The sequence below is a fragment of the Phaseolus vulgaris genome, chromosome 1 (assembly GCF_051622355.1).
Source record: "Phaseolus vulgaris cultivar YP4 chromosome 1, ASM5162235v1, whole genome shotgun sequence".
In the NCBI taxonomy this organism is placed as follows: Eukaryota; Viridiplantae; Streptophyta; class Magnoliopsida; order Fabales; family Fabaceae; genus Phaseolus; species Phaseolus vulgaris.
The window spans coordinates 53,701,187-53,723,224 of NC_143498.1; the positions used below are offsets into that span (position 1 = coordinate 53,701,187).

At 26.2% G+C, this 22,038-nt stretch overlaps 2 protein-coding genes across 2 annotated transcripts; one reads left to right on the plus strand and one right to left on the minus strand.

The window, feature by feature from the left end:
* Positions 1-1,616: 1,616 nt before the first annotated feature.
* LOC137815117 (gibberellin-regulated protein 12) lies at positions 1,617-2,201 on the plus strand. The gene is made up of 3 exons (XM_068618163.2): positions 1,617-1,682; positions 1,872-1,902; positions 1,994-2,201. The coding sequence occupies exons 1-3, from the start codon at positions 1,617-1,619 to the stop codon at positions 2,173-2,175; spliced, it is 279 nt and encodes a 92-aa protein (XP_068474264.1). The 3' UTR covers positions 2,176-2,201.
* A 9,448-nt stretch (positions 2,202-11,649) lies between these two features.
* On the minus strand, positions 11,650-12,802 carry SAG20 (senescence associated gene 20). The gene has a single exon (XM_068618194.2). The coding sequence runs from the start codon at positions 12,314-12,316 to the stop codon at positions 11,996-11,998; it is 321 nt and encodes a 106-aa protein (XP_068474295.1). The 5' UTR covers positions 12,317-12,802; the 3' UTR covers positions 11,650-11,995.
* Between the last annotated feature and the right edge of the window lie 9,236 nt (positions 12,803-22,038).

Sequence of the window (22,038 nt, forward strand, 5' to 3'; positions counted from 1 at the left end):
AAAAATTGCTAATATACTACTATTACATTTTAACAAGTAAAAGTTACAGAAATAATAATTTGATATTTCTTAAAAAAAATACTCCCATAACTTTAATAATATAATAATATATATTAAAATTTTAAATTAAAAAACGAATGAATGTTTTTTTTAAATGAATATATTTTATTCTTTTAGTGGTGTCTAACTATAGTTACTCCAAAAAAAAATATACACTAAGGTAACTACATTATTATTTAATAATAAATTGTTGTACATAATAATTTATTTATTTATTAAATATAAATTTTTTTCAAATTACTAATTTTTATTTAATTGAGAATACAAGATATACACCAATTTTATAAAATAAAAGTAGTGAAGAGTTTATTTTGTTTGAGTTGTGGTGAAAATAAAGAAGATAAAAATGGAAGATAAATGGTAAAAGGAAAGAGGGAAAAAGGAAGCAAAAGATGGTGGAAAGTAAAGATGAATATTAAGAGAAAGATAGTGGACAGTAAAAGAAAAATAATAAAAACTTTGTTATAAATTTAATTAATACCATAAAAAAAATTAATTGAGTAATGTAATAAATTAAAAAAAAAAACTTTAATTTAATTTTAATAAAGATTAAAAGATGATTAATTATGAAACAATTAATTTGAGTTTCCTTTATTAATAACATTTCATAAAACTACACTCATCTAAAGAATAATTAATTTTAAATATAATTTTACACTTCTATATAATTTTATTTTATTTTACTAATATTTATTTTACAAAAAATCAAAATTACTAATATAAAATAAATATACAATTAAAATTAAATTTTATTTTAATTTAAGTAAAAAAAATAGAATGAATAATAAATTTAAAATCAATTTAAATTAGCAGTAAATAAAATAATTATATATATATATATATTTAAATGTTGTTACAATTATTTGCTTACAAGTTTTTTTTCAAGTTTTTTTATCATATTTAAATTTCATATTAACATTGTAATATTTTGATGTTTAAATTCAAAATAAATACATAGTCTGACTTTTATTTTAAACAATTTAAATCAATAAAATCATATTTATAATTAAATTAATTTCATTTTACAACTACACACAATAATACTTTAAAATAAAGTATTTAGAGTATTAATGCGTGCATTTATGAAATACAATTAATTTAATTATGGGATATAATTAATTCTTTCCATCACAACTCTTCAAATTATTACACAAATTTAAGAATTGTAACTTCAAATTGTTTTCCTAGTATAACTGAAAAAAAAAATTGTTAAATAACATAAGTTGGAAAACAATTTTTAGCTTTAATTGAGGTTATAATATTTTATACTAATTTTGTTGGCGTATTAATTATTTTAATTTTTTATTGTATTAGTTATTTTTAACTTGAATATGCATATATTTAAACTAGATAATTAAACATACTTTTTTTAGAATTTAATACATATTGCGGAAATTAAATTTTAATTTGGTCTAAACAAAACTAGGAGTCAACTCAGCACACAGAAAGAGTAATGATCAAAACTACCAAATTTGATAGTTTGCATCTATATAACTCTTACTTTCGTAGTGTTTCTTACTCACTTAGACTTTGTTTCATTCCAAAGAGAATTCGTCATGACTAAATTTGTATTTGCATTTCTTCTCATCTTTCTCATGGCTTTCGTCTCTGAGCTTGCCTATGTGACTCATCTTTCTCTCCCACGCATATTTTTTCTTATATATGTGTTATTCTTATTTTTACTTGTTCATGTTGCATATTAAGCACTTCATTCTTTAATGTAAAGTTATTTATGCACTCTATTGAAGTGTAACTTAAAAATTTGTTGTAACATTGAATTCTAATTATTATATTCTCTTGTACATGTACAGGGTGGTGGCGAAGGATCGCTTAAGCCAGGAGGTATTGATTGTGGTGAATTTTTTCAAAATTAACATAGAAGTATTTGAATGTGATGTTGAGAGTTGAAAATTGTTTTGGTGAATTATTTCAGAATGTCCAAAAGCATGCGAGTATCGTTGTTCAAAGGCTCGGATTCCGACGACGTGTCTCCACTTTTGTAACATGTGTTGTGATAAATGTTTATGTGTTCCGTCCGGAACCTATGGCCACAAGGAAGAATGTCCGTGTTATAACAACTGGAAGTCCAAGCAAGGAAAATCCAAGTGTCCCTAATTCAACTCTTTCATCCACAAATCAACTTTATCCATTTTCTCTCATTTTCTTCAAAATTTTAATATTAAAATTGCTTGTTATAATATAACTATGACTTCATAAATAAATTCATTTTTGTGTTGTTCATCTTTTCCTCCATTATTTTTTTATTCATCATCCCACACATTTACTTTATTCACGTATACCATTAATATAAACCAAATGTAATTAACAACACAAACACTGGTTTGATTTCGCCAGATTAACAAACCCTTCAATTTATGAGATAATGTATACAAAAATAATTAGTGTTGAATTTAAAAAATAATAATAATAACATCCTCATTATTAACAATTTCCAATATGCTAACATTTTTATACTTTTGTTATCTTCTGTTTAAAAATAATTATTGACTAAATATTATTAGTAGTAACAATTCCTAAACAACTCTAATGATTGTTACATTGTATTTTAAGTAATAAGAGTTTTTTTATACTATTTTTTATGTCTTTTTTAAGCTGTGTAATTTATAATTACTTTTGGTATTTTAGAATATTAATTTGAGATTTATTGTTGTTGTGAATCATACTTTTTTTTATAAAGTAAAATAACTTTTTGAAAGATACCATCTTTAATTATAATAGGAAAAGTTTAATTTTGCACAATCCAAAAAAGCATCACATCGAATCAATTGTTAATTCTATTGAAGCATTTGCGGATCCAATTTGGGCTTTTGAGGAACGGAAACGGATTTGGTCTTGGACCTATTGATAATAGCAAAGGCCCATTTATTTATCATGGTCACGTACTGACCCATTAATTACAAACGCGTTGAATAACCTATATTTTACCACTCCTTATTAAAAAAAAAAAAAAAATTGCGGTAGTTACAGATTTTTTTTTTTAAGCTTTGATGTTTCTTATTATTATACAGCTTGACATATTCTAACTCCTCAAATATCTTTCTATAAAAAATATTATTAAAAATATATGAAAAAACTATAACGAAAACTCAAATAAAAAATGGTATATAGATAAATTATATATATTCATAAAAAAATTTGAAAACAGACTATAAAGAAACCTATGACTAATATTCTATCAATTACGAATACAATATTTTTTACACTCTTTTTATGTTACAGAAAATAATAATAATAATAATAATAATATATATATATATTAATTAAGAATTAGATAAAGGATAAACATGTAATGATAAAAAAATTATTAATTTTAATTACTTAGATTATAGAATTGATAACTAAAATTTTGATAACTAATTAAATATTAATTATTAATAATAATAAATACTTTATATATTAATAATTTTTTAATATATAAAATAATATGTATTTCAGTTAATATAATAATAAATTATTCTTTGTCTCTCAAATTAATATTTTTTTTAATTAATAGTAAAAGCGAATTATTCAATCGGTCAAAAAATTACATAAAGCAACATCAAAATTGCACTCACCATCAATACACAAATAATCTTAATTTTAAATATTCCACAATCCTTCCTCTTCGTTTATTATCAAAACCAAATATCATGTATCCTCACACAATGTGTAACATTGGCTTCAATCTTCATTTCAACATCATTCCTCCTTATAATTTTATCTTGGGCAATCTTCAAAGATCAAACTTAATAAATAAATATAACAGGATAACTTTCACTAACAAAGCTTATCATTCATGTGACAAATTTTTGTATCACATACTGACAAAGAAAAAAAATAAAAAACTTATTTTAATTAAAATTTGTTTCAATTTCTACAACTGTATCCTTGTTGCGACTTTAAAAAAATAATAAAAAATCGTTAAAAAGTTTAAAGAGAAAACAAAGAGAACTTATATTTTAGAAAGACAATACTTTTATCAAAATAAAAAATAAATAAACTTTGATTTATAATATATATATATATATATATATATATAAAATAAGTTGTCACACCAATAACATATGCTTCTGATTCCTCCTGTTATTTATTTTCTCTTTGAAGAAAGAGATAATATATAATATGTTGGGTGATTCCTTTTCCCACACTACACATTCGAATTCATGTCTAATTAACCAAAAAGGGTAGCCATGGAATAAGATACTGATCTTATACCATTTCAGGATTCTGTCTATTCTCAACTACTTTTAGAAAGAATGGGAATATGACTAGTATTCTTTCTATCATATTTATTCCATGTTTTTTTATAACAACATAAGGCCAAATGAGTATAACTTTGCCCTTTTACCTCAAAAGAATTCCCATGCAAATTTACTTACACCATTCAACATTCAAATTCAAAGTCTAATAAAAAAATTAAAAAATATGAACCACTTTTGAAATCAGCAACAACATGCTAGAAACCAACAAAAACCAACGTAGAATATTATGTAGAAATTTATGACAAGGACTGAAGAGAGGCTTAAAAATTGATATATGATGAGAAGGGATGGGATGGGATGGTATATGATAATATGATATGAATAGAGTGCTTCTTATCTTATCTAATAAGCTCAAGAAAAGTAAAGTGATGGAAAAATGTGGAGAGTGATGTGCAAGACGTGGAAAAAACAATCTCAAATGACTTGTCATAACCCACAACACTACAACTTATCCTAACACATCAAATACCAAAATTCACCTTAATTTTATATGTAAATTACTTATTTCACATTTCGAATACTTACTATTGAAAATGCATGTGGATACTATTATTTAGATGATACATATAAAAAAACGAAATGGACTTTAAGCCTAACTCAACCCGTGGGACTATATATCGGCTCATATGGTTGAGATTTGCACATACTTATATACAATGAAAGACTTTAATCTCTAGTCGATGTGAGATCTCCAACCTATGTTGTATTTTTTATTCACAAATAATAGAAAAAAAAATACATATCAAAATCATGTATTGAAATACATTTTTTATTCTTTTGAAATCACATTTCTAGGTGTGACTTGCTTTATTTAGATAATTTCAAAAAATTATCCATTCTTAGTAAATTAAAAAAATATATATTTGGGTTGGGGCTAATTAAGTAATGACATAATTAGTATAGAGTCATAAAATTTAAGTTGCTTACTGTGTTCAGAATTTGAATTACTCCTTTAATGTTGTATCAAAATGTTCCTCACTAAGATAAATTGTAACCTTTTTTAGCATCTATGGCTAGTGATTTTAACAAGAAGTTAAGTTATTGACATTTTTGGTCACTAGATTCCTCGAACCACTAACTCTAGCTGTTCCCAACTGCATTTCACACATATCTATTCAGTAAAAGACACAAAAGCAATAAAACATAACTTTCTACTTATATGCAAAAAAATAACGTTGGGGATACGTGATCAAACATGTTTAACTACTTCAATTCTGATCTCAAAAACAAAAAATGCTTGTTTCATCTGCTTGTCTTTAACAGTTATATCAATAAAAAGAAGAAAAATTATTATAATGCACCAACTGCACAAGTTAAAAGAAGAAAAATAAAAATATATTATTGTAAATATCTTGTCAATGATCAAAAGTTATTTATTGAACAATTTTTTGGCCTTGGTGAATAATAATAATAATGGTAAAATAAATAAGAAAAAAAATTAAGTAGTCTTTAATTCATATCACTATTTTTACAATAGAATATTTGGTGAAGATACCCCTTCTAATATTATGCCACAAACTACAACAAATATCTATAATGCAGTTGTGAAATAGGTTTGGGTTTTGAGATTTTTCCTAAAGGTCATTTCAAAATTAGTATAAGAACCACTAAACTCATTTTTCAAAGCATTGCAATTAATTTTTCTACCTTCATTTAGTCTTGGAACAACAGATTATTTTATTCTGTTTTAAAAAATTAAAAATTAAATTTAAATGAAAATAATATATGTTTTTAAAATTTAAGCCATATCATAGATTTTAAATTCAAAATTAAAATATAATAATGTAATATATGAATAATTTTAAATTATAATATATGAATATATGTTAGAAAAAATAATATTACTTTTAAGTTTTTAAAATATAATAATAATTTTTTAAAATGGTCTCACTATAAGTTTAAAACGAGTTTGGTTTACGTCCATTTACATTAGGAATAACAGATTGAATAAAACTTACTGATCTAATTATGGCCACAACTTTTTTAACCTGATCTTGTTTTTCTGGACTTTTCTAAAGTTGAAACTACTTTTTACAAACTCTTTCACAACTCTAATTTAAAATAATATTTACTAATAACGAAAAATTGGAAAATTTACCTTATGCTTTATCTGAAAGACAAGAGAACTCACACATATTCCTCCTAACTTAACAAAATAAATGTTGGTTTGAATAGGTAGATGGATAAACAAGAAAAGAAAACAAATAATACTAGAATTTGAGTTTTAATATTGTAAATAAATAAAACATACAAAAAAAAATCTATAATTAATTATGTGTATTTTCCATTACAATAATAATAAATAATTAAAAACATAAAAAATTATATGCATTTCTTTCTTTCTAATTAATAATAATAATAATAATTATTATTATTATTTATTTTCCTCTCTATCTAATATAGCATTAATACTATTCTCTCCATAGCCCAGAACAGCATCAAAATTACCACTAATCAGTGATTTGACATATACAGTATATGGTGCCATAACAAATCATCAAATTGATAAGACGTCGAATGATGAAATATTCCTTAGACTTCATTTAGTAGAAAGAAAAAAAAAAGCTAAAAAAAGTATTCGACTGAAAAAAGTTATTTTATTTATTTTTATAATAATAAAAAATAAAATTAAAAAAAAGTAAACTCATACTAAATTATACAAGTGATCTATTGTGAAAAATTAAAAAGATTACAAATATAAAAAAAAAAATACATATACGACAACATTATATAGTCAATTATGTGTGAAACATGAGATTAATAAGACAAACTTTCTGTACATACCTAAAACAAAAGTCACCTGTGGTTATGATTTTTTCTTCTTTCTGATTATAACATTAGAGAAAGAACACAGAAGAGGATTATTAGAGAAAGAACACAGAAGAGGATTATTGATAATTATTTATAAATCATCTAAAAGAAACTCATGATGAAATAGACTCCTTCATATTTATGAATAGGTATAATCTACCTATGTACCGTTTTTGTTAACATATGGGTTTTGGTCTAGTTTCCCGTATTTTTGTATTTTTTTTTCTTTTTTTTGTTTAATAATATTTTTTTTTCATGTGATGGTAAATAATTGTTGTTACTTGAGGTGTCAGCCTAGCTGAGATCTTAAGTGATATAGTGATACCTAACATAAAAACTTTTATTTAAAAAAAAATAAACTCCTTCATATTACCATACCATACCAAAAGAAGCAAGAGTGTAGAATTGCACCACTTGCTTGGGGAAATTGGAGAAAAGTAACTGAAAGGAAATGAAACTTATGTGAATACTTCCAATAATAATCCAATTTCAGGGAAAGGCCTATAAAAAGAGAATTTTATTTTCCGGTAGAACCTATTCAGAGAATTTCAAAATGTGTTATGAAATACTGTCCAAATCTCAATTTATTGGAATTATTCTGTTCCGTAGCTGAAAACAATTACTGAAAAAATTGAGGAGAAAAGCAGAATGGCACATTGAAAACGAAGGTGACGTGTTTGTGTCACTTAAATTTATTAACCCCACTTTTCTATTTCTAAGCGGAAAATATATGTATTCAAAAGGTAAAAAATCAAATAAACTAGCAAAGTTTGATAATTAAATCATACACCTTCTAAATAATCAATTTTGGAAGAATTATTATAATAAACAACTTTTATTAAATATATATTTTAAAAATAAAAATAAAAAATATACATGTGGCAGCAGTGTAATAGGAAAATTGAAGATATTTAGTTTAAATTTAGTTAGTGTAAGTTGCTTAGTGAGGCTAGAAGTGAAGAACACTGTAATTAGGTGATTAGACACATTGTGTTAACCTGTTTTTTTCATCCAAAGGTTGAAGTAGATATCTCATTGTGATTGATCCCTTGTGTAGATACAGCAATAGCAATGATTTAACAACTCAACATTATTAGTTATTGAAGATGGATCTATTATTTGATCAAAGGAGCAATATGGGTGTTGAACTGTTTATCTTGTTATCTCCGTCCTAGTCAGTGTGTGTGGTGTGGACTCCACTGAGCATCCTCAACAAAGATAAACACAAAACAAAAAACACCTATAATTTTCTACCGAGCCTTCGGATCCATTTGTTTCTGTCTCAACTCAACTCAATTCCAATGAACAAGTCATGTCTTGGATTTGCCAAGTCCTCCATATATAAGAGACAGTCAATTCTTTGTGCCTTCTTGTTTCACTGCAAACTCATTAATCATTAAACCAGTGCAGGAATCGTGGACTCATGTCTGAATTAAACGACATGGTAAATTGTTGTTGTGTTTTTTTTTTTTAACTTTTTACATCTACAATTAAGAAGCCTAGATAGTATTTGAAATTTAGCGTATAATTGTTGTGTTGATGATACTTTGATTTTTTTTTTTTAGTCTTCTTTCTCTAATATTGATGTTTGGTGGAGAAAAACCCTAAACTTCACATCTTCACAAACTTTTTTTATTTATAGTGCTGATTATGAGTCATTGTTATGATGGTCCGAATATCAATTATGGACTAATATGCATCGTGATCCGTAACTAATAGGGAAGTACATTAGTATATAGGATATCTGTAAGATCTTTCAATCAATCAACTGATTTGTCAGAATTATTTATTTTTTATTTAATATTATTGTAACTATCGTTATTATCATTTATTACGTGTTGTTTTTTGATATGTTCTTTCACTCGGTTAGTCAGAATCGGTTGCTGATCATTGAGACCAAGACTGTTAGTCCGTACAAATTCCATTAAAAATATCTGATTTTTTTATCAAACAAGATTTGGCTGCATTCGCCATGCACAGTCAGTGATCTCGATAATCCTGAAGGAATAAAAGTGTGAGCAAGTAGTTTGTTTCATTTAGCACTCACACACAATAAAACTATATATTAAGCCATTCTTAATTAGTTGGAAGTTAAGATGATGTATCCACCTAAATCATTAATTATAAAAGGCACATGCACATGCCTGCTTTTAATTTGTAGTTGCTTTGGAAGACGTAAAAGAATTTATAGAAAACGTGAGAAGGAAGCCATGAGAAAAACACTAAAGATGTGTGTAAAATATGTAACAAAATGAATGCAGCAGTAGATTATTATCTAACAAATGGGTCCTATAAGAAAAATAAATGGTTGTGCCACATTCTGCAGCGACCATGGGAAAGTGACCATTCATCTGTCACTACCCCATCGATGACATCCTATGCAAATGCATATGTATTTGATTACAGAAGATGCTTCATTTTCATCATGTAACCCTTTTTTTTAATAATAGTATCAAATTTTGTAATTTTTTTTTAACAAATTTTAACTAATAAAGGTTGTGAGTGATCACTGTCCAACTTCAATCAATGCCAGAAAAATGAACAGGTTTTTGTTTGTATTTGCCAGAGAAATTTTGGACCTTCTTCCAGCTTCCTATGAGCTAGCTGTGCCTCCACATTTTATAAAACTCTAATATTATACTTGCCCAAAAAGATATTTCGTGTTTCATAAAAAGATATATTTTAGAAATCTTATTTAGAGCTAACAGCAGATCATGATATATTATATAAATAGAATAAATTTTATTTTATAAACTATTTTTTAAAATTAAATTAAATTTAAAGTTGATCTCTTAATATAATATTAAAATTATTTAAAATTTATTTTAACAAGATTTATCATCTTTACCAAATTTAAAATAATAATAATTTTTAATAGATAAGAAGATACAATCTTAAATTTATAAAATTAAATAAATTTAAATTTTATTTCTTAATAATTCTTAACAATAAATATCATAAAAAGTACCTACCCAAGAAATGAAAATAGTTAACATATATAAGTAAATAAATGTATCTAGTTTAATAGACTTAAAAAAATATTTTTTTTATTATAAATATATTAATAACATTTAGATCAAGTTGTATAAGGTTGAATTCTTCTAAAATTATTATTTTTTTATTTGTTGATAAAAAAAATTATATTTGAACTATGATCAACAATGTCACTTCATTTTTTTTCCATTACAAAAAAATACTATTTTTTTAAAGCTCTGTATTTCTTTTTTTTACTAATGTCTTTATCTTTTCTTTCTTTTTATTTTATTCTAAAGCTGGAAAAAAAATATTAATTGATTGAAGTTGCGAGATTGAGTTAGTTAGACAATATATTCCAGACGTATCTCTAACTCCGTTCCCTTCCGATTTCATAATTAATTTAATCATTAGAGTAGTTAAATCGTAAATAATAATTATTGGAAATTTGATATGTAGAGAATACACACACGAAACGACTCAACTTATCACTAGTTTTGATGAAAACGGGTGTTGCTGTTTATGGAGCACGCACTAAAACTCAGTCTTTTCAATGAACTAAGCAACGAGCATAAGTAAAGTGCAACATCACATCAAAATACGAGTAGAAACAAATTTATATTTCTTTCTTCATTTTTCTAATACCAATTTTATTAATTTCTCTTTCGATTGCATCGCTTTTCGAATTTTCCCGAAGGATCTTAGCCCTACCACTAACACACCACTCTAAACCTTTCACTCTTCATGATAACTTTCTAACTTATTGCAATTTAAGAAAATAATATGCCTCTTATTATTATAATTATTGTTGTTTGAATCTATTATTTTCCCATAAATCAAACAATTTTTTATGAGAATTTTGCGTTGGAGTATGATTATTGACCAGAATTTGTTTAGGGGAGTAATTATTGATGAGAGTTTGTTCACACGTGATAAACGACGCTCTGCAATGCGTTATTGATAGTTGATAAAATAATAATAAAATGGATGAAAAAAATAAGTAACTTCAAAAAATACATAAAATACAAGTCATGTTTTTTTTATTTCTTTAAAATTAATATTCAATTTTAAGATCTTATTAAGAAAAACAAGTAGGTAAATAGAGAGGGGGTTTATTTTTTTGGTTTCTTAATTAAAAACCAAGAAATCAATAAATAATAAACCCAGTAAAAAAATCAACCCTGAGTATTTTATTATTTGTTTTAAAAGATTATACTATTTTATTCTTCATATTTTTAACAGTGAATAGGTATTTCTTGACTTCCTAACTTTAGTAAAGTGAAGCTGTCACTTCACCAAAATCTCAACTTTTATACAACTTTTACTTTAAAATTTGTCGCCTAAAAAAAAGAGAGAGAGAAAGAATATCCCTCAAAATTTCATGAGAACATCAAAGTGAACTTTAACACAAGTATTATGAGTGATAAAATCATGAGTTAGAATTTGAGAAGAAAAAGGAGATGACATATTGGGTGTTGAAGCTGAATTAGGAAAAACACCAAATAGAATAATAAAAAAAGGCATTTGCAACATCGCAGCACGATTCTTAAAATCACAATCCATGGATATTTTTATTACATCATAATCACACCACATTGTAGAAGAAGGAAAATTCAGCCACCTGGATACACCCATAGTGCTGCCCAAAACACGGAATGAAAACACGCAATGAAACAAACAAACAAACTGAAAGAACCACCTAAACAACAACAACAAGAACACGGGTCTTACATGTCTCTAATCTCAGAAAAACACCAATAGCAATTATCAGTGTTCCCTGCAACCGAGTAACCCAGTCACCGCCACGTGCACAACCACTTTATTTAATTATTCCACTAACGGCAACACGTGACCGCGTTTTAATTATTTTTATCTTTTATTGCTATTATTTATATTGCCAGAACCAAACCGGGCACGGATTTCCCGACCCGACCCGATACGCTGCTCTCCCACACGCAGGGGAAGCGGCCGGCGCCGGAGCTCGCGGGAACAATCTCGCCGGAGTCTTCGAAGCGGGTGACGGTGAGGGCAGTGTTGAAGTACTCTCTCACCTGAGTGATTATCCCATCCGCGACGGTCCAGGCGTGAACCCAGGCAATGTTGCGGGCGGTGTCGCAGCCCTCGACGATGACGGTGGAGCCGAAGGCGGCAACGGATTGCGGAACGAATCGGAAGGTTTCGGCGGTGGAATCGCCGGTGAGCATGCGCATCAAAAACTGGTGGGACGGCGGACCATGGAACCACCACTCGAGGTCGGCGGCGAGGATCTTGACGACGGCGGCGGAGTCGCCGGATCTTAGGGCGTCATACAGTGCTACCACCAGCCGTTTGTTGCTGGAATCAGCGTCTGAAGCACTTGCCTGAGAGTTAGCCAGTTCGAGAAAGAGGTTTGGGGTTCGGTGGAGAATAAAACGATTCGAGAATCGGCAGCAACCAAACAATGTCTGTTTTCGTTGTTTTGAGTCTTGCAAGGGGACCGAGTGGGGTTTTATATAGGAAGGCTGCGCCACGATGTTTGCGATCCACTGCGGGCAATGTTATTTGGAGTCGGTTTTGTGGGTTACGTGTCGATTTTTTATTGGTTAGTTGGGATGATAAGTGGATGAAGTGGGGCACAGTAGGGTTTTAATGGGTATAAATGTTGCAACGTCACGAGGTATGAGATTGGTCAAGTCCACTTTGTTGACTTGGGATTTAGTGATGTGTTTGTGTGAAGTTAAGGTCTCAACTTGGCAGAGGAAGAAAATTCTTTGCTCAGAGCAACCAATTAATGTTATATATTTTCATTTGGATATGGATTCCATTCTTTATGAATTTTTTTAAAGTTTAGGTCTTATAAATTTAAAGTTTTGTATCCATAATTCATGTTGAATAGTAGATTATTATGCATTCTCTTACTCATTATGTCATTAAAATTAATTTTACAATATATTAATTTAAATATATAAATATTCTAATTAATATGTTAAAATAAATTAAAAGATATTACTTTTGTTTTCATGTGAGTTTCTTCTTTTTATTGTGTATGGTACATGCATTAGAGTTGTTGAGGCTGTTTCTGCGGGGCTTTGCCAGCTTCTCTACAGATTTGTTTGCGTTTTTGAGTTTGTCTTTATTCTTTTCTCTAGTCACAAAAAAGTAACAGTGGTTTTAGAATAAAGTATCGAAACCACTGTGGTGGATTTTACAGTTAAAGTTGTTGTTTTGTGTGTATAATATTATAGGTTAAAAAACGGTGTTACTTTTGTCCACTTTAAGAAAAGAAAGAATATAGTGATAAGTGAAAGCGTGTATATAAAGATGCTTTTCTCTGTTTTCTGGGTTACTTTCTTAGGTTAATGGATTTAGCTTAACTTGCTTCGCTTCCTTAACCACAAGGTATGATTATGGTTGTTAGTAACTTCATTCTTTAACTTATTTTATTCTTATTACTATATTTTCCAGTTTACCATGTAAAAAAGACCAATATTGTGAATTTAAAAATGTAACTATGCTAATATTATGAAAAAAATCATTTACTTTTTTTAAAATTAAAATATAAAATTTATAACAAAATAAATGTTAAATATTTTTATAATCCTATGATCCAATAAATTTCACGTAAAATAGAATAAATAACTTTTACATTTAAAATTAAATATGTAATTAGCATTGTGATTCTTTTACTGTGCCTGTCTACAGTGCATGTACGATAAACGTATATAATTAAAATGTTGAAGAATTCTTAGCTCAAGCTATTTTATACTTTATATAAACTAAACACGTGTTAAAGTATCTGAAACATATGAATTCATGCATGCTTAAATATAAATAGATAGCAACTCATTTACATCTCTTTTACTTTTGGGATTTTTATTCATAATCAAATTTATGACAACTGTACAGAATAATATAAATTAAGAAAATGTAAAGACGCCGTTGATAAATTAGTACTAATAATATCTGTTTCAAAGCGACATTTAATTGAAAATTAAATTAATGACGAAGGTGGTAGTATCTTGTACGTAATTTGAATCAGGAGAGCACAAAATTAAATTAAATTTATATTCTTTTGTTAAAAGAAGAAGATTCAATAGTTGTTATATTTATTATTATGATAAAAAAAATCATGTTTTTAATTTGTTATTATTTAAAAAAACCACTGTTAAACTATTATAACTATTTGTACTGGGATGACCGACCGGTCATCGTAACTCCGTCAATCCAGATGACCAGACCCCAATCTAAACGACGAGGTCGATCACGTGGCGCACGTGGCCGACCAACACCGGACGCTCAAGTCAAAGGTTGACTTGATTAGCAAGACTAACCCACGGTTAAGGGATGACCTAATCTAACCCTAATCACAAACCAACTCCTTAATCCGGCCCAACAACAAGAGTCCATCAATGTAATATAAATATCACGCATTCCAAGAAAAAGATACGTCATTATCTACAGTATTCTGACAACCGAATACGACACCTTACTGACTTGAGCATTAGAGTCTCATCTGCAGGTACCCCACCCGTACGAAGAAGACCGAAAAAAATGAACGTTGAACACACGAGAACCAACCGAATAGCACCCAGAGTCAATAATTCTACCAGTCTCCAAACTAGTTTGAGAACACTATTGATTATAACAATACATGAAATAAATAATAAATTATATAATATAATTTGTTGATAAAAATAATATGTAAGACCTAAGACCAACAGTAAATATTATATATATTACTATACTAATATTATTATCGTAAATTTAACATTAAAAAAATAAATTAAAAATCTTAAAAATAATGAAACAAAATTAAAAAAAAATCAGAATAGAAGTAGGTAATACTATTAAGTGGATTGAAAAAGAAAAACATAGCAATTTGCAAGAAACAAGGAAACTCAACTAGAGGTGGAAAAATAGCAACTTTTTTTTTGTGTTTTTTTTTTTTTCGGAAAGCGTGTTCTTTACTTCTCGGATTCAACTGCCGGCACCCACTTGATTTTAGATTCCAAACAACATTCATAACTTTTAATCCATATTTTTTTATTCACGAGTTTTTATTATTATTTTAAGATGCAAATGTAATTTATTGTTCACCAAAAGTACTTTTTAGAAAAGTTATAGATACAGTATTTGTTTTAAAAATAAAATATAATTATTTAAAATAAATATATGTAAATTGAAATTTGTAAGACAGAAATAATTTAAACATAGAAAGGTCAAAATATTAATAATTTAGAATTAAAAGTTAGAAGAAAAAAAAAACAGTGGTATATTTGATTTATTTTGAAAGTTGTTTGTTAATAGTTATCCAGAAGTGATAGCCCAGTTATACAAATCTATAGCACCAAGACTTCGGCCAATTGAGAACTGAGGTTTGGTATACATAAATAAAGGGGTATGCAAATATAATAACACAAGAAACAAACAAAATTATCACTAATTGTACTTTTGCTTTTATCTATATACACCAACTAAAAGTAAAAATATTTAAAAATATATAAATCAATGTCATTTTTATTATATAAATAAATTTTGTAAGATTAAATTAGACTTAAAATCAACCTAATATCATATTTATTTAGAATCTATTTCAATAAAAAAAGTTGGTTGGATTTATTAAACTAAATTGATATTAAATATATAATTTTATACCTAAATTAAGGAGTTTAACGTAAAAAAAATTAAAAATTTAATAAAATAAAATTAAACTTAAAATCCACTTTTTAATAACATAACTAACATGAATATGAATAGGTGGCAAGTAACACTAATCTACAATAAATTTATACTTTTAGACAGATTGGTATCTATATGTTTTCTTATTAAATATTTAAATAGAAAAATAGTTTAAAACATTTTTTTTAATATAATATTGTTATAACTTAAATTATTATTAGTTATAAATTCAATTTTAATTATTAATTATTATAAAGTAATTTATGTAAAGGTAATTTTTTTTTTCAATTTATATAATTAAAACATTAATTAATTATAAAATTATAAAATATTTATATAATTAAATAATTTTTAATATGCACTTAGTCATAACAAGTCAATCGTCAATGAAGGCAAAAATTATAAAGTAAAATTCCAAATCTTATTTATAATATAAGATGTTACATTTAAATTTTATGTGATATAAATCATGTTCAAACAAGAGTGTTTTATAAAATTATGATTTTAAACTTATATCATTTTAAGATTTTCCGTGTACAAATTAGCTTTAAGCCAAGTATACACTTCGTATTCAATTTCTTCAGTAAGATATAGTTAATTTTTTATTGTATGTTACACTATTTTTAATTTTATCTTATTTTTATTTATTCAATAACAATTTAAATTGATATTTGGTTAATTGTTATTTTTTTATAATTAAATTTTAAGCAACTCATAAATTTAAGTATTTTTCAATATGTGCATGTTTAACTTTCCAACAAAAGATCAGCCGATATTTTCTTTGCCTTAAAAAAAGTTAGGTATGATGTATCCGCAAACTTCAAAGTTTTAAAAGTCAAGGCATTTTCAATATTTAACTGTGTGCTTTGTAGAAAAGAAGACAACATTGGGTAGATAGAAAATAAAAGATGAAAAATAAAATAAAAAATATATTTCCTTAAAGATAATTATAGAAGAAAAATTGTCCTTGTATAGACAAAACCAGCCTAAGTAGTATATGAAATTAGTTGTATAATTGTTGATGTGTCAATCGCTTCCTCGTTTCTCACTTCAAGTCTCCTTCTCTATTGCTGGTGCTCTGTCGAAGTTGATTTGAAAAAAATACTCTGACGATTAAGTAAATATTCAGTATATAAAGTGTATAGTAAGAACTTATTCAAAACGTACCTTACACCACGGTAGATAAATTATTTATAGTGCTTAGTCATGGACCATATGTTGTAACAGACCAAATCTATCATATATCAGTGTTAGTTTTATTATAGGGAGGTTCCTAATTTATTAGAAAGTTATTGGATTTGGTGAGACGTGTTATGTATTTTCAGGGAGTTCAGGTTGGCTCCATTTCCGTTTGTTATTTTTAGAAAATTAAAGTGGTTGGCAGAAGCAACCTCTAAGTCTTCATTTTCCTTATTATGTGATTGCGTGACTGGGGCTCTCTCATCAATTCTTACAACTATCTTAACTACTTGTAATTGCTTTAAATATGTTCTCAACCGATCGTTTAGTCACTAAAACCGAGTGACATAACTTATCCAGCACATACCGATAAAAAATTAAAATAAATAGTAATATATTTTTATAAATTATAAAATATGTAACTGATTATATATTCCTACGAAATTAAGTTGTTTCACGAACTATGAGAATAGCAATGAATTATTCTATATAGTAGATAGGGTGTTAATGCATACAATGACTTTTAGAATATATAAATAAAAATAAACGAATAAAATGAAAACCTCGTAACTTTAAATTAATTTTTGCATAAATTTATTTTTAAAACTACTTTATTTAACTTCTCTAATTTTTTTTAAGAAAAGCTTAACATATCATAATTTTAGCTTGCAAGGAAAATTATTAATTTAATTTTTTTATGTAATCCAGAAAGAGTCAATATAATTTTAATTTTAATTTATAATTTTTATATATTTTTTAATTAAGTGGACTCGATTATCATAAGAATAAAGGTTGATCAAATATTAGAAGAGAATTTATCGTTTACTTAATAAAAACTAATTGACAACTCATTAGAATATTATTACAACTCAATATTAATATATAAATTTAGCCTATAAAATTGTATACTTATACTTTAACAAGAAAAATATATGAATTTTGGAAGATTTTTTTTTTCTTTCTCCGAGTTTTGTGAAATTTTAAATTATAAGATCTTAAATTCAAATTTATCATTGTAAGACATGAAGTTCGACTTCATGAATCATCACTTACTTTCTCATTTATCTTTGAGTGTAACATCAATATTTTTTGTTCAAATAAAGTATTAGAATGATCACATTTTCTTTTTTCAAATTCAACTCTTGATGATATTTTGACTTTCAATTTGTCCGTGTAAAAAAAGTTGAGGACTTACCGAGTACAAGTGTTCAAGTTGTTCTGATAATAAATGCATATCACAATTTATTGCATTGATGCTTTTGCTTTGCAAATGGCAAAGAGTTGAAAGAGAATTTCGATTTGAGAAATGAGCGAAAAAAGAAAATAAATATATAGAAAAAAATGTTTGGAAAATATTGAAGAAAAAAATGTTGTAATAGTCGTAAGAGAGGAGTAGAGAAAAAGAATAACATGAAACTAATAGAAAATAAAAGCAAATAAAAAGAATGAGTTTAGAGAAAAATAATAATAAAAGAAAAAAGTTGAGTAAAAAAAACAAAAGGAAAAGAAGTTAAAGATAAAGAAATAAAAAGAGAAGGATTCGAGAAAAAAATAAATAGAAAAGAAGAAGTCGGAAAAAAGGAAATAAACACAAGGAAGTTAAGAAAAAGAGAAAAAAGAAAAATAAAAATAAGTGATAAACATGTAGACAGAATTATATATATTTTCTAATTGTGTAACTATTTTTGTGTATTCTATTTCACAAAGCGAGAGGAAAAGTCTTTATGAAATATTTTAATAATTCATCATATGATAAATCAACTAATGTTTCTGAAGATTTTACTCCTTAAATTGAAAACCAATAAATGATAAGTTTTAATGTTAATATTGGCTTAACTAAAAAATTTCTTGAGGAAAAGTATAGTAATAATATCAAGGACCAATGTTCTTGAAGAAAAATAAAATAATATCATATAATTACAAATGTTCTTTAAAAAAAAGAAAATAATATCAGGTAATGATAATCAACAAAATTTTGAATTTTTATTGTAATTTATTATGTTTTTTTTATTTACGATAAGTGATTGGATATTATATTAGAATATTTATTGTAATTGTTATTCTTATTTTTATTTAAGATTAGTGATTGAATATTATATTAAAATATGATAATAGAAATAAATAAAAGTGTTAAAATTAATAATAGTAATAGTTAATGAGTGAAGTATTTATATAAAAACTCTTGTATGGAATATTATTAGAAAACTCATGAAAAAACTTATTCAAATCAAATAATGTTTACTTTTAATGTCTTTTATTTTTTTTTACTACTCCTTGTTTCTTGTTTTTATTTATTTCCACCAAAATGTCATGAAAGATATTTATAAGTGTAACATTTTAACTTGTGTAGTGATTATATCATAAAATTTAATGTATAGGTATATAATAATATTGTATTATAAATTACTAGCTACTTATATATGAATTTTCAATATATAATCACGACCATATTTTTATTTTATTTTTTATGCTACTCCTTAATATTCATATCGTTGAGATTTATCATTGGAATCTCTTTTCTTTTGTTTGTGTATTGAAATATAGGCTTAGAAAGTTGTAATAATTTACAAAATAATATTTTTTTTATAAGATTTAATTCAATTTCTTAACATACAAAAGAAACAAAGTAATTGAGTGAAAATGACAAGGGTTATGAAAATGTTCGAGCTTAGGAAGCTGAAGTTTGAGTTTAGCACATGATGTTGGTGTTGAATGGATTTCAGATAGAGAATACTCCAAAAGCAACATCTTAATTGAGTGCAAAAGAATGACATTAAGCAAATTTGAGGTTGATGACATCCCAAAAACTACACCTCTATCCACTCGAGTGCAAGGGAGCAAATATATCTCAATTAAGATCACAATTTAACATGTAAAAACTAATACTTAACTTCTAAACATATATCACAATCAATTAAATAGTCAACTACATATCAGATTGTCTAAACTTCAAACAATTTCCATCAAATAACATCTATTTCAATCAGCAAAACTAAACTCTACAAGAAAAAAATTGGAACTTGTGATCATATCACTTTCACATCCAAATCATCAAGCTTAGAGTTCTATTGAAAAATAACACTAGCTTTCTTACTTGATTAGAATAACGCACACTCACAAATAGTTCTAACTCCTAAAGAAAGTAAAGATAGTATAACCCGCACCAGAGAGTTTTGATCAACGACATAAACACGATATTAAGACCCTAAATTAACAAAGATCAATCCTGAAGCCACACAGATACTACATGAAAAACATGTATACTCAGGTGAACAAAAGTCTCAAAAACTAACTCAAAGGAAACAAAAATAACAAAAATGAACTTACTCTAAACCGAAATCTGATTGAGTATCTTTGTTTTATTTACTGTTAAGAGCCCAAAGATGGTATTTGATAGGTAATATAATGAAAGATAAAGTTAGAAATCTAGAAAAAAGGTAAAGAATATTTTTTTATAGATATATTTAAAATGAAACCTAAATAACTAATTTTTTATTTACATACTTTTTTCACTTTAATAATAAAATATTGATGTGTGATTTTAATTATATTATTTTATATTCTAAAATTATTACAATAATTTAATTGCTCGTTTAATTTTCATAATTTTATAAAAAAATGTTTTTTAATCTTTAAAACAATTCATTTTAATTTCTAACAAAAATTTATTCTCTTTTAGTTCACATGATCTAAACTAATAGGAACTAAAAGACATTTTTAAGCATATATAAATTAAGAAATGCATAACTATATTAAAAGATAAAATTTATTCATCGAACCAATACTTTATAAATATTAGATATCAATAAGTTATATTCTGAATAAACTATAATTGAAGTCTTTATGAAATTGATATTTGGTGGTAAAAATAAATTGGCATAGTAACAAGTGTTAGAATCTAAATAAGTCCAAATGACACAAGCATGGTGTCCTTGTTGGGGTGTGGTGGAGGGCAATGCCCCAAATAGGCACTCCCCCAGAAGGGCCATGCCAAAACAAAACAACCTATTCACTAATGGAAAAGCTTCTCTTTCTGTCACTCTCACTGTGTCACTATCAACTTCATCTTATGTTTCACTTCAAAGGTCCCAACTTTGCAAAGAAAAAGAAGACCTAAAACTCAAAGTGGCCACAAAAAATCAATGGGTTTGACTTTTTAAGTGAGTGGGTTTATATTGCTTGCTGACTCAGGGTATTACTATAAACACAATACTGTTATGTGGGTTGGACACCATTTATGAACTGTACAAAGGTTTTACTCTTTAGCAACAATGAATCATATATATTTTTTATTTTGTTTGTTAATAAAAGTTTAAAATAATAAGTTTGTACTTTTTTATATTTTACCTGGTAAAGCTTTCAATTTAATTTAAAATTATTTGATCAGTAAATCAAGTTCAACTAATAACGTAGATATACTTTTTTTTTATATGATGGTTAAAACAATTTTTTTTATATCAGTTTATTATAGATACATATACATACAAAATTTGTATTTTTATTTATGACGGTTGTATAACCATCATAAAAAATTCATTTTTGTGTCAAATCTAAAATATGTGGTATAGAAAATTTCGTTTAGGATAGATGGTATCTATTTTTAAAAAATAATTATAAAACCTTTTTTATTATTTTTTTTATAGCAATGAAACTCTATAATGAGAAATAACTCAAATAAATTATATTATGTGACGATTATGAAATCATAAATTAAAGTAAAGTTTCATAAGAAGGTTGTCTTTTTAAGTTTATTAGTTTTTTTCTTGAATTTGTTTAATAATATTAGAAAGTGGGTTTTGTGTATAAAAAAATGCAGTCCAGCTCATAACGGTGATGCTGATTTATGCATAAAAAATGATAAGACAGAGTTGAAGTCTATATTTTTCAATACTGCGTAATCCGAGTAAAACTCAAATTTATTTTTTATTCACGTAATATCTTTTTAAGACCTCTTATAATTACTTTTTTCTTTTTATTTCTTTGTCAACACTTATTTTATTTCTCATTTAACGGTTTTCTCTAATTTCCTCTTGCAACAAAATTTAGAAACATATTTTACATGTTTTTGTCTTTATAATTTTTTCTATCAAATTGC

Bases quoted from the DNA above. Each gene is read 5' to 3' on its own strand.
- SAG20 (XM_068618194.2), bottom strand. From the start codon at position 12,316: ATGCGCATGCTCACCGGCGATTCCACCGCCGAAACCTTCCGATTCGTT.
- LOC137815117 (XM_068618163.2), top strand. From the start codon at position 1,617: ATGACTAAATTTGTATTTGCATTTCTTCTCATCTTTCTCATGGCTTTC. The intron at 1,683-1,871 runs GTGACTCATCTT...GTACATGTACAG, and splicing joins TCGTCTCTGAGCTTGCCTAT to GGTGGTGGCGAAGGATCGCT. The intron at 1,903-1,993 runs GTATTGATTGTG...GAATTATTTCAG, and splicing joins AGGATCGCTTAAGCCAGGAG to AATGTCCAAAAGCATGCGAG.